Genomic DNA, 14,629 nt, shown 5'->3' with positions numbered 1-14,629 from the left:
TGCCTCTTCTATTCTCTGTGACTGTACTTCCTTCAGTTACCTGGCTTTTTGTCTTTACTTGTCCTGGTGTGGATTCCCACAATTCTTCTACTGTTAAACTGCTACAGGCATCCCCCATGTACCAACAATGATTACTCAGTACACCCAGCTGGAAATGGTCCCTGCAAGTGTTTCCTTTTGGATCCTGTGACAAATGGTAACAGTAAACAGACAGCTTTCTTAAAAGAAACTATTGTTTAATCCTGCCATTAGGAACATAAAGCATACAAGAATTTAAAAAAAAAATAATACAACAGTCTATACTTATGTCTACCTTACCTAAACTGGTTGAAGTCTTTTTGATTTGCTTAAGTCATAGGCTTGGAAAACAACTGTACAGCTTTGGAACCAAGGAAACAGCATCCTTACAGTTTAATAGCTTGGCATTGACCCTTGCTGTATTTACCCAGAGATTACTTACCTTGTGATATAGTGATGATTTTTTTCTAGCTCTCTAACAGCTCTGCTATTGAATAAATTAATATGTGCACAGAGTGTACTTTCCCATAAATCAATATAGTTTTACAGTATTTGTCTTATTAGCCAGAGCACACAGTGTTCATAATTATGGATCAGCTACAAGTCCCTCACATAGATTCTTAAAAAATACTAGATCTGTACTGTATAATTAACCCGGGTGAAAAATACTTTGCTACTAAGATCCACATAAAACAAATACCTATGCCAAAGCCAAATATCAATAATTAAACTCCTTTCAGTAGATTTGCAAGACTGAGAAGCAGCAGAGCCACTACTGTTGTTTATAGACACCAGCAGAAGCACTGAAGCAAGTTATACACAATTCATTGTTGGAAAGTTTTTCTTGAAATTGAAGTGACTGGATTTTTCAAGGCCTAGTTTATATCAAAGAATCTAAAATGAACTGCTTGGATAGATAGGTCCTTAATGAATAAAAGCTTGTCTGAGTCTAAAATTAGAATTCTGTGATGTGACTCACAGAGAAGCCTGCAACAAAAACTAGGATAAATCATTTGTTTTTACAAGTGTAATTTACAAAAAGTATTTTCTAACTAGAAATAGTTTAGGACAAAAATTGTTAGTAATGGTTACGTGCTATTTTTGCATGCAAGTTTTAATCTTTCAACTACATACTTTGAACTCAAAGAGTAAATAATGGTAACAAAATTTCTAATTTCCACAAGAGTGGTAGATATTCCCCAGTAAAATGTCCTTCCCTTTACACTATAGTATAGCTAACAGAGGACACATCTACATGGCACATTTACTGTGGAGCTGCCTAATTAGTTCTGCATTAAACATCTCTGTATTAGGGCACACAAAAGTAATAAACTCAGGAGCAGACTAGTACTTCTAAATACAAGTACTAGCCTGCTCCAGAGTTTTTTTGTGTGCAGCAGTGCACATGTAGACACTAGCCCCACAATGAAGTAACCCTGGGCCCCAGCCAGCCCCGCCCCAGGACACTGAGCCTAGCTGAAGCAACCCTGGGCTGCTACCAGCTAGGACTGCTTCAACTGGGCTCAATGTGCTGTGCACAAATAAACTCCGCAGCAATATACTCTGGTGCTTTTGCTACCAGGTATCCCATGTGAATGTGCACCCAGGGGCAAAAAACTCCAAACCAATATGCTCCAGAGTTTATTTGTACATGTTAACTGCACGTATAGACATGCCCTGAGATTTTTAGTGTTCTGTTTTCATACCTTATTAATTAGTAACTGAGGACAAGAGCCATGTTGTTTTGCAATTTCCAGTTCCTTTATTAAGAAAAGAAAAACCCTAGAGCTGAAAGTCCAAAAAAAGAATAGTATTTAGGGTGCACAATATTTGTTGTAAATTCACCAAAAACAAATTAAACACGACATGAAATGTAAATGGTTCATTACAGGAAGATGCTTGTATAAAACAGCTTTATAAAGTTACAGTTTAATTTTATTATGTGTAAAATGAATTGTACACAAGTCAACTTACAAATGTAAATGAAATTGATGTCACAGAGCTGATGAGTACACAACATCAAAACCTGCCTAAAAATGAAGAGCATATAACAACTTGATTTGCAAGATTGGGACTTTGTATTTCAAATGTATAATCCCCCAATTCTACATCAAAGACTCAACCTTATTGCTAAACTCTTTTAGTTTTCAGCATCCCTGGAATATATAGTTGGAGTTTTCAAAAATAAATATAATTATTCAATTTTCATTCTCATCCACCTTCGGACCTGATGCTTAATTGCTTATACTTAACAGTCCTCAAACAACACCCCCTTAAACTTCATCAACAAAAAATTACCAGTGTATGGCAATACTTAGCATCTCTGAATATCAGATATGTTTTAGTTTTAGAACTGTACCAGTTCTTGTCAATAATAGTGTGCAAGGTATATCCTCCTCTTTTAAATATTTTTTACTCCCCTTTTTACATCTTTATTTTCTTAAGAAAAAATATTTCTATTTTCAATGTAAAACAGCCCATAAGAATGGACCAAAACAAGGACACAGCACTGGTAGAATTTTGATAATTTGTAATCTAGTATAAGCTAATGATACTTATAACAATAACAAATCCATTACTCTAGTGCTTTGTATTCTGCTGTAGCCAAAGCTAGTCTTCCAACCAGAAAAAGGAAAACAAGTTAACGAATCGCCCCTAGTCTAAGAGCTCTGCTATCATCATAACTGAGGGTAAGAGAGAACTAAGAAAACTGAATAGGAACACATTGATCTGTGTACTCTGTAATTCATCCTGGGAGAAAAAGCTAAAGAACAGGATAAAAGTGAAAACAAATCAGTAGAAAAAAGAAATATTTTTAAACCTGCTCTGAGGAATTTATACATAATGGACATTTTTTTAAATAAAAAAAATCAATTTAAATAAAACATCAGACAAATGCTTCCCCTTTAACTGCACTATGCTAAAATGAACATTTCATACCATATACTACACTGACACTGAACTCCTGGTGAGGAGTGTATACAGTACAAACCAATAAACCCAGGATAGAATATATTTTTTTAGTGAACTATTTTTGTTGCTCCATACCATAAACCATTTCAATACAACATGACCCTTTAGTAATTTCTAGGACTCATTAAAGAGAGTTTTGATTATCTTTTCCAAAACTTTCTCCTAGTTTGTTTTTTTTAGCGAAACATGTCTATCTCTGCATAGATTTAATTGGATCTATGATTTCAGTGAGTCAATACCAGATTGCCATTTCTCAAGCTAGTTATTTAGCATTTTCTGTACATATGGAAATCAATTTCACAATGAGCCTTGGCAGCTCCCCTTTCTCTTGTTTAATATCTAACCTGGTTCTATTTGGCTATAGCTCAAGCCTATTAAGTGAAAATAATTGCTTGCTTTTCCTTTCTGTTTGTTTTGTTCATGACTTCCTACACAGTTCCAAGGCTGTAGTCTCTTTTTCTCTATAATGAATGTACCTGGCTTTCTTAACCATCTGTAGCAGGCTTGCCTTTTGGAGCTTGGGTTGAGTCCCAGGCTTGAAATTGTGCTGTTTTGATTGGTGGAGCCCATCCACCAATCAGGAGGCAGCAAGAGGAATTAAGTAACGCCCCTTTCCTGAGGCGAGTGGGAGAGCAGCCCCCTCCCCCCTGCCCCAACCTGATTGAAGACAGCAACACTCAGGTCTGGAAGACTTCAGGGGCTGAGCCCTGGAGTGTATAAAAGGAGGGGAACTCATCTGGTTCAGAGAAGAGAGAAGAGAGGGGCTTAGAAGAGCTGAGGAGGGATGCTCAGCAGGGTGAAGCAGTAGCCCAGAAGCGCCCCTGAAGACTTTCATCAGCAGGGAACGGCGGACGGCTCCAGCAGCTAGGCTCTCAGTGCGCAGCATGGCACATGGCATCCAGACCCTGGGAGCTGCGTGAGGCAGGTGTGCAATCTCTGGCGTGTGGCCAGAGACACCGTGCACAGGCTGGTGTACTGAGTAGGACTTTTGGAGCACTTAGGCGGCTCAGGTCTTCAACCCCAAGAATGAGGCTGGGAGCTCCGTGCAAAAGGTGCTGCATGGAGGCTCCGGGAATGGACCGAGGCTGGTGCTGCACGAGGCAGCCCAGGCCTCCGACCTATAGCAAAAGGTTGAGTCCAGGGAGCCAGACAGTACTCGGGCTACTGAGACAGCAGACAGGGCCAAGCCAGAGGCCCCAGAAGCCCTGCATAGAGGAGCCCTGTTCCAGGGGACAACGACCCCCACAAAGCCCACTGCAAGTGAGAGAGTAGCCTGGTGCAGAGGACGAGGGCCACCCTCCAGGTCTGGGAGCTGTGAGTTGCAGGGAAAAGAGATTCCCACAGGGGAGAGGGAGTCCTCCCCTAGTTAGTTAAGGGCTCCTGAAAGTGGAAGTCCCACTGGGAGAGCCCCCCTAAAGTTACCAGCTTCCTTGTAGGGCTTGGGAAAAGCCCAAAGACATGGGGGTTTCCCTTGGAATTATGTTTATTTTGGGATTTATCTGTTTCAGATCAGATACTTACCTGTGACTTACCTGTATCTGGAGTGCTGGTATAAGGTTTTATGGCATTTACCCAGAAGGTATTGTTTATGTTATTTATTTAGATATCTTATATACATATATGTGTGTGTGTATGTGTGTGTGTGTGCACGTGCGTGTGTGTGTGTGTATATAAAATATAGTACATATGTTTATATCCATGTTTCTTTTCCTTGTGATAAGTTAATGTAAATAAATGTGTATACAGTTAAGTACCCTGACTGCCCTGGCCTAGTTCTATAGGGACTGAGGGAAACTGAGTGGTCTGGAGTTCCCCAACAGCACACCTGCCAAGCTAACAATCCTCTTCAATTGGAGAAGGAGAGTATATACCCAAGTTACCTGGGTTACACATCCAAAAGGTTTTCCAAAATTGTCATAAACATTTATTACCCGTAACTCTTCCACATTGAAACAAGTATATTGATTTCCTGTTAAGTAACTTATTGAGCGTAACATTATTCAGACAAAAGTCACCATTTCAACTTTCTTCTTCTTCCTTCCCTTCATTCAAAACTGAGTCTTTTTGCTATCAAGAACCCTTTAGGCAAGTGCTATCATTCATAAGTTCTTTTAATACAAATCTAGTATGTAATAATATGGATGGAACAATGCCGCTTATTCACTTCAGAAAGAAAACCAAGTTAACTGAGCAGTTGGAATTTTCAGAAGAAAACTCATGAATCAAACCAGAAAATTTCAAGGATTCAGAAAATTCCCATAGAGGAAAGTCACCAGAGAGAAAACTTAGAAGGAGCATCTATCAGGCACCAGGAGGAGAGGCAGCCCTGGAAAGAGGGCAAATAGGGGCTAAATGTGATCAGGGACTAAAAAATCAACTGTACAAGATTTTGGCCATGATCTAGCACATTTAAGCCCTGGCACCCTGACTGTGAAGTAGTGCCTCCTGATGTCTAGCCTGAACCTCCTTTCAAACAACTTATGGCCATTATTCCTTGTTACTCTGGGAGGTGCTCAGGAGAACAGGGTCTCTCCCATTCCCCTATGATCCCCCCCGGTAAGTTTATAGATGGCCACTAGAACCCCTCAGCCTTCTCTTCTGAAGGCTGAACAGGTTCAGGTACCACAGCCTCTCCTCATAGGGTCTGCCCTCCTGTCCCTGGATCATGTTAAGTGGCCCTCCTCTGGACCCTCTCAATGCTGGCCACATCCCTCCTGAAGTGCGGCGCCCAGAACTGGACGCAATACTCCAACTGTGGCCTGACCAGTGTCGCATAGAGGGGGAGGATCACCTCCTTGGACCTGCTCATAATACATCTGTGGATACACAACAAGGTGCAGTTAGCCTTACTGACCATGTCGTCACATTGGCAGCCCACATTCATTTTAGAATCGATAATGACTCCAAGATCTTTTTCTGCCGCTGTGCTTTCGAGAAGGGAGTTCCCAAGCCTACAGGTATGCTGCTGGTTCTTCCTGCCCAAGTGCAGTACCCTGCAGGTGTCAATATTGAATCCCATCCTATTCTCATTCACCCACCCTTGTAACCTGTCTGGGCCCAGTTGGATCCTGTCCCTCCCTTCTAGCGTGCCCACCTCGCCCCAAATCTTGGTGTTGTCAGCAAATTTGAACCAGGTGCTAGTTGCTAATAAAGGAACTGAACAGTACAGGCCCGAAATTGAACAGTACGGGCCCCATCTGTTGTAGGAGCAATTAGCAAAAGCCAGAGGAGGGAGGGAGAGCCTAGAGTCTCCACTTCCTGTTGTAGGGAGCAATAGAGAATGTCTGGGCAGGAGTCCTAGGGCTGCAACTTAATCCCTTGCAAGCCATGTGCAGCCTGCAGTCCACCAGTTGGATAGCCCTAATGGTGTTAGGTAATTTAGTGTAATATTCTGCCTGGGCTATGAGCAGATTTGGTCCTTATCCTTGAGGGATGTTAGGAGAGTCCCAGTACTTAATGCTCTCTCCACTCAAACTTGGGTTTCGTGGTCTATTCCCTTCCCACTGCTGCATTCCTTGCTGAATGACAGTGCTGTTTTCCTTCCAAACCCAGGTGGTGTTTTTCCAGCACCACTAAATCTGTTAAGACAGAGACTGCGGCAAAAGATTCTCACAAGCTATGCTCCACTCAGGGACCTACAGGCAATCAGCAAAACCTAGAATGCTGGTGTGGCCACCGTGGCAGGGCCATGCACCAATTCAGTGCAACCCCTAGGACGAGTTCTATGGAGTTTTCACTGTAAATCAAAGCTATCCTTTTCCCAAGTATAAACTGCAGGAAGGACAGTAGTGGAATCTGCCTATTCTCTTAATAAACAATCTGCCTGCTCCTTTTGCTGAATCAAACTGAAAATTGCATGGTACACTGAAATCCCAGAGCACTATCAAAGTAATAATATACTGTATTATGGAGAGGTAAAATACACTACTTAAAGTATTTAAAATTGACTTCTTGTTTTTATGTTAACGTTTAGGAATGTAAGGCATTTGTGTAGCTATAGAAAGCTGTTATTGTATATTGTCTAACTTTATCCACTGAAGAATTAGAATTAAGGTTAAAATATGGGTAACAACTTCAAAATAGCAATTAGGTTTGCATTTTTAATCAAACCAGCAAGAAGCACTATATGTGACAGCACTGTAGCAGCACCTACTGCAATGTACCAGGCATACATCTAGAAATTAATTCAATTTAATTTCTTACTGACTGGAGCACCCCAAAGACAAAAATCTATTAACATAATATTACCCAAGCAATTTTTTTCTTCCTAGCTGACAGAGAGAAGCTACTAAAACTAACAAATTAGAGGAAGGAGGTTGGGGAGAGGGACAAAACAACAGACTGCAATAACAGTATAATGCATTGACTTTGATATCACTTTACATGCCAGTAAAACCAACTCAGCATATGCAAGTGACAAGGTCAGAAAGAACTGGGGCACTGTCATTTATGTAACAGGACTGTGTGGCTGCTTCCTGACAATTTTCACGAGCATGACTGCACAGCTTTAATTCTACTAGTGTACCACTACAGGAAAGAATTAAATTATATCTGTGTCAAACTTAGAAATAGAAAGACATGAGGAACTAGAATCTACCAGATTTGTCTTTGGTACTTTTTATTTTTATTTTTACCAGCAGTTACTAGTGCTGTGAAAGTCATGAATTTTTGACTAGCTATAATTCCTCTGCATAGAAACACAACTACTCTTGTATTTCTGGTGAAATTTGTATCTTTCATAAGCCTAATTGGCAGTTCTTACATCAATTAGCACTTACTCTGTCAAGTAATTCCAAGGACAATCACAGAGACCTTAATGTCATGAATATTATTCAATAGAGTACAGTGGCTGATATAAGAAGGGCTGGATGGAGTCAGAACATTATTAGATTATAAATAGAGATATACCTACATCATGGTGGAAGTGTGCTACTCAGCAGTTCCTTTAATCTTGCTCTTTTTGCCACATACCCACCCACACCACTGATTGGCAGAGGGGCCTTGGCAGCCCACCTGCTTGCTACTGATTGGCCAGGAGGCCAAAACTGTGGTTTTAAATATGCTGCTGTTTTTGCCTCCCAGCTCATCAGCACCAAGCAGCAGAGCCACCAGGGTCCCTAGGCCAATCAACAGCAAGACGCAAAAACCACAACATAGTTAAAAGTGTGGTTTTTGCTTCCCAGCCAATCAGCAGCAAGTGGCAGGGCTGCTGGAGCCCCTCTGCCAATCAGCAGCAGGAGCGGGGGCACACGGTGAAAAAAGCAAGATTAAAGGAGCTGCTGCACAGCACACTTCCACTGTGATTTCAGTAGGTCACTAATTATAAATACATAAATAGTGCTACAAATAATAAACTGTGGGTACCAAATCTCTCTCCTAGCTCCAGGTCAGTCATATGAGATCACTGTAAAAGAGTAGGTCCAATAATGACTGTTACAAGTTAATTGTTGCAATTTGACCTAGGAAGGGTTCAACAGAGTCGCATCTCCCTCTCAAGTAAATTGGTGAAGATATTAACCCTAAAAAGTCAATGCAGTGAGTACAAAAGTTCCCCCATCCTTTGACATGTTGTTGCCTGCTTCCTTAGGATGTGTGCTGATCAAAGAGATATTGATTCAGACCCTCATTTCACATTTGTCCCCAGCTCTGGTCTGAAGAAACAGTTCCTATGAAGGCCTGAATCCAGGGGTTGACGTTGTGTTGTCTACATATGTGCCTGCTACAATATAAAGGAGATTCCTTACATGTCCCAAGCTCAGCATTCCATGTACCTACTGAGTGCTTACCTGCAGCTGGTGATATGAGGTGGTGGCATTTAACTTGCCGAAAGTCTTTATAAATTTAACACTTCCCTGCATGTGACAGAATCACTGCATGTGGTAAAATCATAATCACCAAGCAACAATGCCTGATAATTTAAAACTAGTAAGATTTTTTTATCCTCTTCAAAGATAAATGATCACCTCGGAGGTGACATTTAATGGGTCTATTTACATAAAATATCTCCATGAGATATTTCAAAAATTAGGACTTGAAGATCCCTACCAGTAAGAAGACCTCACTGTGGTTTTTTTTGGTTTTTTCCCCCTCTCCCAAACACTTATGGGTAGACTGCCAGGTAAACATGAGTAAAACCCAGTAGAGAGAGGCAAAGAGGATTTCCACTTGTCTTCTACCCTCTTTCTCCCAAGGTACCATGAAGTTCCCAATGGCTTTCCCACTGTTAGTACACCCCCCACACTGCCCCAGAAAAGCACCAGTGTTAAATACAGAAGAAGAAAGTGGTGATGTATGGTACAACAGGTAAAGTGGTGGCTCTGAACAAAGAGATACTTGTCATGCTGAGCAGTTAGCTTCTTCTACTGACAGTGAAGTAGCAGGTGTTCAGCCCCTGACAGAGCAGGCCCTGAGATTCAGTGGTCTCATATGGCTGTATCTAAATTGAGTAAGATGACTGAGTGACATGAAGACTAAAGGAGGTCTGCACTGCAGATCGTCTGCTCATCCATAATGCAGGACCACAGGCTAAAAAAGGCTTATACTCAAATGACTATAAATCTTGGCAAATGTGGAATGTTTATTTAACTACTGCTTCTGCAGCAGAAGCCAGATCCTAACAATACCAGTCTGAATTGCTCTGATTTGAGAAGCAAGGAAGGTACAAGACATTTCTTAAGAGCTATGGCTATGACTACAAATTAACAAGCAACACCAAGTCCATTTTCAGCTAAATACTTTGTTAATTTCCTAAACAGTTTTCATACATAATGTTAATTTGTTACTGTTACTATACAGAGCTGAAGCTGCTAGGGGAAGAGCCCTAGCACTGAGTTGGAAGCCCCAGTGGCTGGTTAGCAGGGCAGCCAGAATGAGTTAGTGGCCCACACCTGCCAGTGGTCAGCTGACCAGAAGGGGAAGGGCCTGGGTCATACATAAACCCCTGGGCTGAAGGCAGTTCCCTGCCAGCAGCCAAGGGGGAAGAAGCTCTCCCGGAGCAAGCAAAGGGGGAGAGGCCTGAGTGCACGAGCAGCTCCTGATACTGTTGTGGGACGGAGTATTCCCCGGTAGGGTTTGAATTACCTTGTTACAGCCCAGGGGCTTGTGTTTTGTTTATTGTCGTATAACACCGGTGGTTTGGGTGAGGCTATTAGGGGAAGGAGGAGGCCTCATTGGGGGCGCCCACGTCAGCATGGGGACCCCAGCACCAGAGAGGGTGTGGCATTCGGGATGCACGGACCCCGGTGCCAGAGAGAGCGCGGCATTCAGGGTGCACAGACCCTGGCGCCTGAGAGGGCACAGCACTTTGCAGGGCTGCGGAGAGCCCAGGCAGCAAGGAGGCATGGAGCGAGACTGGGTGGCGGAGAGCCCAGGGAGTACAAGGGGCCCAAACTGCAACAAGGCCCAGACCAAACAACGTCAGTATCATCTGCGAGGCTTGGGGCATGGTAAAGGGGTGGTTGGAACCACGCATAGCCCATAAGGCTAGGGTGCCCCAAAACACCCGTTGTGACATCTACCTTGGAGCAGGGCCCACCAGGGGTCCAGAAATCCACAGGGTCCAGAAAGCCAATCAAGACCGTGTCCAAGAGGACTGAAAGGCAGCCTCCCTACCAATCATTCAATCAAAGACATGGCAGGCGAGAATAGAGGGTGCCCATTGGGCCAACTTGGCACAGTAAAGGGGCCTTGGGGAGATCACAGCCATCCTGCAGGACCCCATTCCGTGACAGTTACTTTTGTTTGAAGTTTTACATGAGGCTAGACAGTAAAATCTTGTAGCAATTTTAAACATGCTTATTAGCTTTCTAGAGAGTAAAACATATGAAAAAGCATTATAAAAAATAAAACCATACAACAAACCGGCTGTTTCAAGATGAAATGGCTAGTGGGTTAGGAAATGATTTTTCAGTGGCTAAAAGATTGGAAAACAATGACTTGGCTTTTACAAGCATGTTTAGACTGCATCCCTTGCGCTCTCCAGGATGGACATTCTTAAAGCCATTCTACCTGCCTACTCTCACATGCATTGCCCAAGCCACAGCCACTCAAGATGTTGGTTTTCAGCAAGCTTGGCTGCTTCTAGACATTTAAAAAAACAAAACAAGCCATGTTTTACTTTAAACTCAACACACTCCCACACCAAATCCAGCACATGCTTACAAAAGGCATCGTGCAATAGCTGAAGGTGATATAGCAAATTAGTGGTGGAATCAAGAACAAATTCCAGGTCTCTGAGGGGACAATTCAGTGACCCATCCAATAGACCATGCTGCATACTACTTGCTTTTAACGACATTAATAATGTAACACCAGAGGAACTGCATAATCTGAGATCTGAAAATACATCATAAATGAATATTTTCCCATATGTATGTAGAGAATGCTGTTTTAAAAGAAGAAGTGAATATTTTAAAATAGTTTCCTGGCCTTTAACAATACTGTATGTGAAAAAAGGAACCTCACCATATGAGCAAAGGATAGCCATGGCCATCCAGATTCAGTCACTTACCTTGAAGTCTCTGCATGACATTGGCAATATCTCTTGGAGATCTTGACATTAGCCTTGAGGTGGCCATGGTCTCTTTGATGCAAGTATTCTTTCACTGACAGAATCTCCAACAAAGCTGCATACCACAAGATGAAGAATTTGGACTACTTCCTTTTGAAAATCAACACCTGGCTCTAGCACAGCACAGCTAGCAGTGAGTCACAGCTTTTCCCAATGAAAGCAAGCATATAAAAGTGTGCTACAGCACTGTCCTTCTCTCGAAATGTCTCAGCAGCCTGAAAAAAAAGAACAAGGGGTTAGAGGAAACTTGTTCCAGTTCCTAAACAACTAAGAAGTAATCTTATTAGCTATTCTATCACGTAAAGGGTGGCATACATAGCAAATATGCTATCATTCAAACCAGAGACAAAATTAACACTGCTTAGCAATCATCACTTAAGCAATAAGTGTAGAAACAAATTATTAAAATCAATTGACAATCTGCCAGGCATCAGTGCTTTCTGTGACAGTGAACGCAATTTCAGAAAGTGACACCACTACAGAACAAGCAATTGTAAAATAAGATGGAAATGAAAGGAAGAAAAATAAGTCTCCCTGAAAAATTTTAGATTCTCAGTAAATTTCATCTGCTAAAAATAACAAGTAATAAATCTATAATCAGGAAAAAATGTTAATCCCTAATTCCACTAGACTACCTTCCATAGTCTGAAATTGTATCACTTCGCATATTATAACTTTTATATAAAATTGCATCCAGTATAACAATTGAAACAAAGTTGCTTTTTTAGTCAGTTGGAATACAAGTTAAATATAAATAAAATTAAAGACACTTACTACTGATACTCTAATTTAATATTACTGTAACTCTACTGAAATGCACTGCAGTAGAAATATATACTGACAAGACCAAATCATGCCCCCAAAAGAATGCTGTGAAACAATGTCTTGCCTTCTGAAAAGCAAGAAGATTTGTACTCCAGGACAGCTGATTCGTCACTGGAAAATAAATGGGGATCCAGGAAATTTTCCCTATCTTGGTTTATACACAATGCATATACTGGACCAGACCCAAGTTCTTGCTGATATGTGTGTGGTGTAGGCACATAAATGTGTTTACAATGCATATACTGGACCAGACCCAAGTTCTTGCTGATATGTGTGTGGTGTAGGCACATAAATGTGTTTGTATGGCAGCTTTCTGTTCTCCTGATCCTGGAGCCATCCAAAGGCCACTGGCATAAAGGCAAGTATTCCATCTGCTGCTCTCCAATAGGCAAGGTAGCATGAAACACCATCTGAAGACTCAGAAAATGTCATGCTACATGTCCATTCTCATCATGCCCCTCAAGGAACCCAGAATCAAGGAAAAGCACATTTACTTCTTGTCACAATTTTTAGAGTATGCCCACACTGCTATGCAAAAGTATATCTGCAGCAAATGTAGATATACTCAAGCTAGCAATCTCAGGGTACATCTACATAAGACATTTAGTGCAGAGTTCTCTAATTAGCTCTGCAGTAAAATGTCACTGTCTACACATGCTGTTCTATTAGAATGGAGTAAACTAATTAACTCCACTGTAGGTAAGTACTTATAAATACAAGTACTATGCTACGGCAAAGTTATTTACTCCACAGCACCTGTAGAGGCTGGGGCACATGTAGAGGCTAGCTCTGCTGGCTGGGGCACAAGGGTGCTTCAGTGCTGAGGCTGCCTGCTGGCTAGCCCTGTACTGAAGCACCCTCATGCCCCAGTCAGCCTGTCCACCACACACTGAGCTGGGGAGGAGCAGCTCCAGGCTGGCAAACTAAGTCCTGGGCCCCCTGTCAGCTGGTTCTGCTCCTCCCCAGTCCAATATGCTGCAGACCTGGGCACACATTCAAACAGCATGCCCAGGAGAAAAACTCTGTCAAGAACTGCACCTGAGTTTATTTCTGCGTATTAATCACACGTGTAGAATGCACGCTTAGATACCAGTGAAAGGATGGCTGCAACAGCACAGGACTTAGTGAAGTCTGCAAACTTGTCCATGACCCTAGATAAATACTCAGGCAGCTGGCCCATGCTGAGAAATGTGATGCCATAGTCATAGTCATGAGACTTTTGCCCAACTACCTAGATTAAATCTAGCTTGTATTTCTTCACATGAGTTAGACCCACACTTTTTGACTGCCTTGTAAACATTCTCATAGTCCCTTCAGCATGGTCAAAGCAGTGCTAAGCGGACAGAAGAGGGATTCGGGACCATGCCCATTATTCCTGTTTACACATCTGTGTTCAAAATCTCATATTAAACACAGTGGGTGCAGCTACATGTGCAGTTAATCCGCAGCAATAAACTCCAGAGCAGTTGGAGCTGGAATATATTACTCCTGGGTGCAGTGTCTACACATGTGTTTAATCACAATAAATTACCCCAGCCTAAGATAGTACTGTCCCAGACAGTGTAGACGCAGCCCAAATGTAGATGCACCATGTGTAGACACATCCCATGTGACTCTTCAAACCTAATTCTCTTCTGATTCTTCTAGCTTCACATCAGGCTGCTGTGAAGGGGTCAAGGCCCCAGGGGGCCAGGGTCGGGCAGAAAACGGCGGAGTTCCGCCTAACTTCCGGGTGCGAACCTGGAAGTGGGCTCGGGAGCCTTTCCCTTCCCGGAACCCGGGACCAGCCTGGAAAGATAAAAGGCACCCCCCAACCCCAAACAGAAGGAGGGAGAGGCTCCAGCAGGAGCCTGAGCTGGCGGCAGCAGAGCCGGGAGCCACAGAGCTGGAGACGGTGGAGCCGGGAGCTGCTGAGCCGGAGACGGTGGAGCCGGGAACCACGGAGCTGGGGACGGCGGAGCTGTTGGCAGCAGAGCCAGTGGCAGCGGGGCCAGCGGCAGCAGAGACGGTGGCAACAGATCCGGAGGGTCCTGGTAAGAGGAGCCCCGAAGGAAAGACCCTTCTCCGGCAGCTGCAGGCCGTTTGGCCACTTAACAAGACCCGCGGGCTTGGAGGTAAGCCCCAACATGCCCCCGGGTCGCGAGCGACAGGCGGTAGCGAGGCCGGTGCCAACAGCCGGGGCACCGGCGGCGGCAGAGCCAGCGGCAGCAGAGCCGGTGGCAACAGATCCGGAGGGTCCTGGTA

General features: G+C 43.1%; 1 protein-coding gene across 1 annotated transcript in view; it reads right to left on the bottom strand.

Annotated features, from left to right (window-relative positions):
* SYNE1 (spectrin repeat containing nuclear envelope protein 1) overlaps positions 1-14,629 on the bottom strand; it is a 514,523-nt gene that overhangs the window by 486,700 nt on the left and 13,194 nt on the right. Inside the window, exon 2 of the mRNA XM_019550064.1 lies at positions 11,501-11,775. Within this exon, the coding sequence (XP_019405609.1) occupies positions 11,501-11,567 (67 nt within the window). The 5' untranslated portion in view covers positions 11,568-11,775. The remainder of the gene's footprint in view (positions 1-11,500; positions 11,776-14,629) is intronic.

The sequence above is a fragment of the Crocodylus porosus genome, unplaced genomic scaffold (assembly GCF_001723895.1).
Source record: "Crocodylus porosus isolate Cpor-Errol unplaced genomic scaffold, CroPor_comp1, whole genome shotgun sequence".
Lineage (NCBI taxonomy): Eukaryota > Metazoa > Chordata > Crocodylia > Crocodylidae > Crocodylus > Crocodylus porosus.
This window is presented reverse-complemented; position numbering and strand designations above follow the sequence as displayed.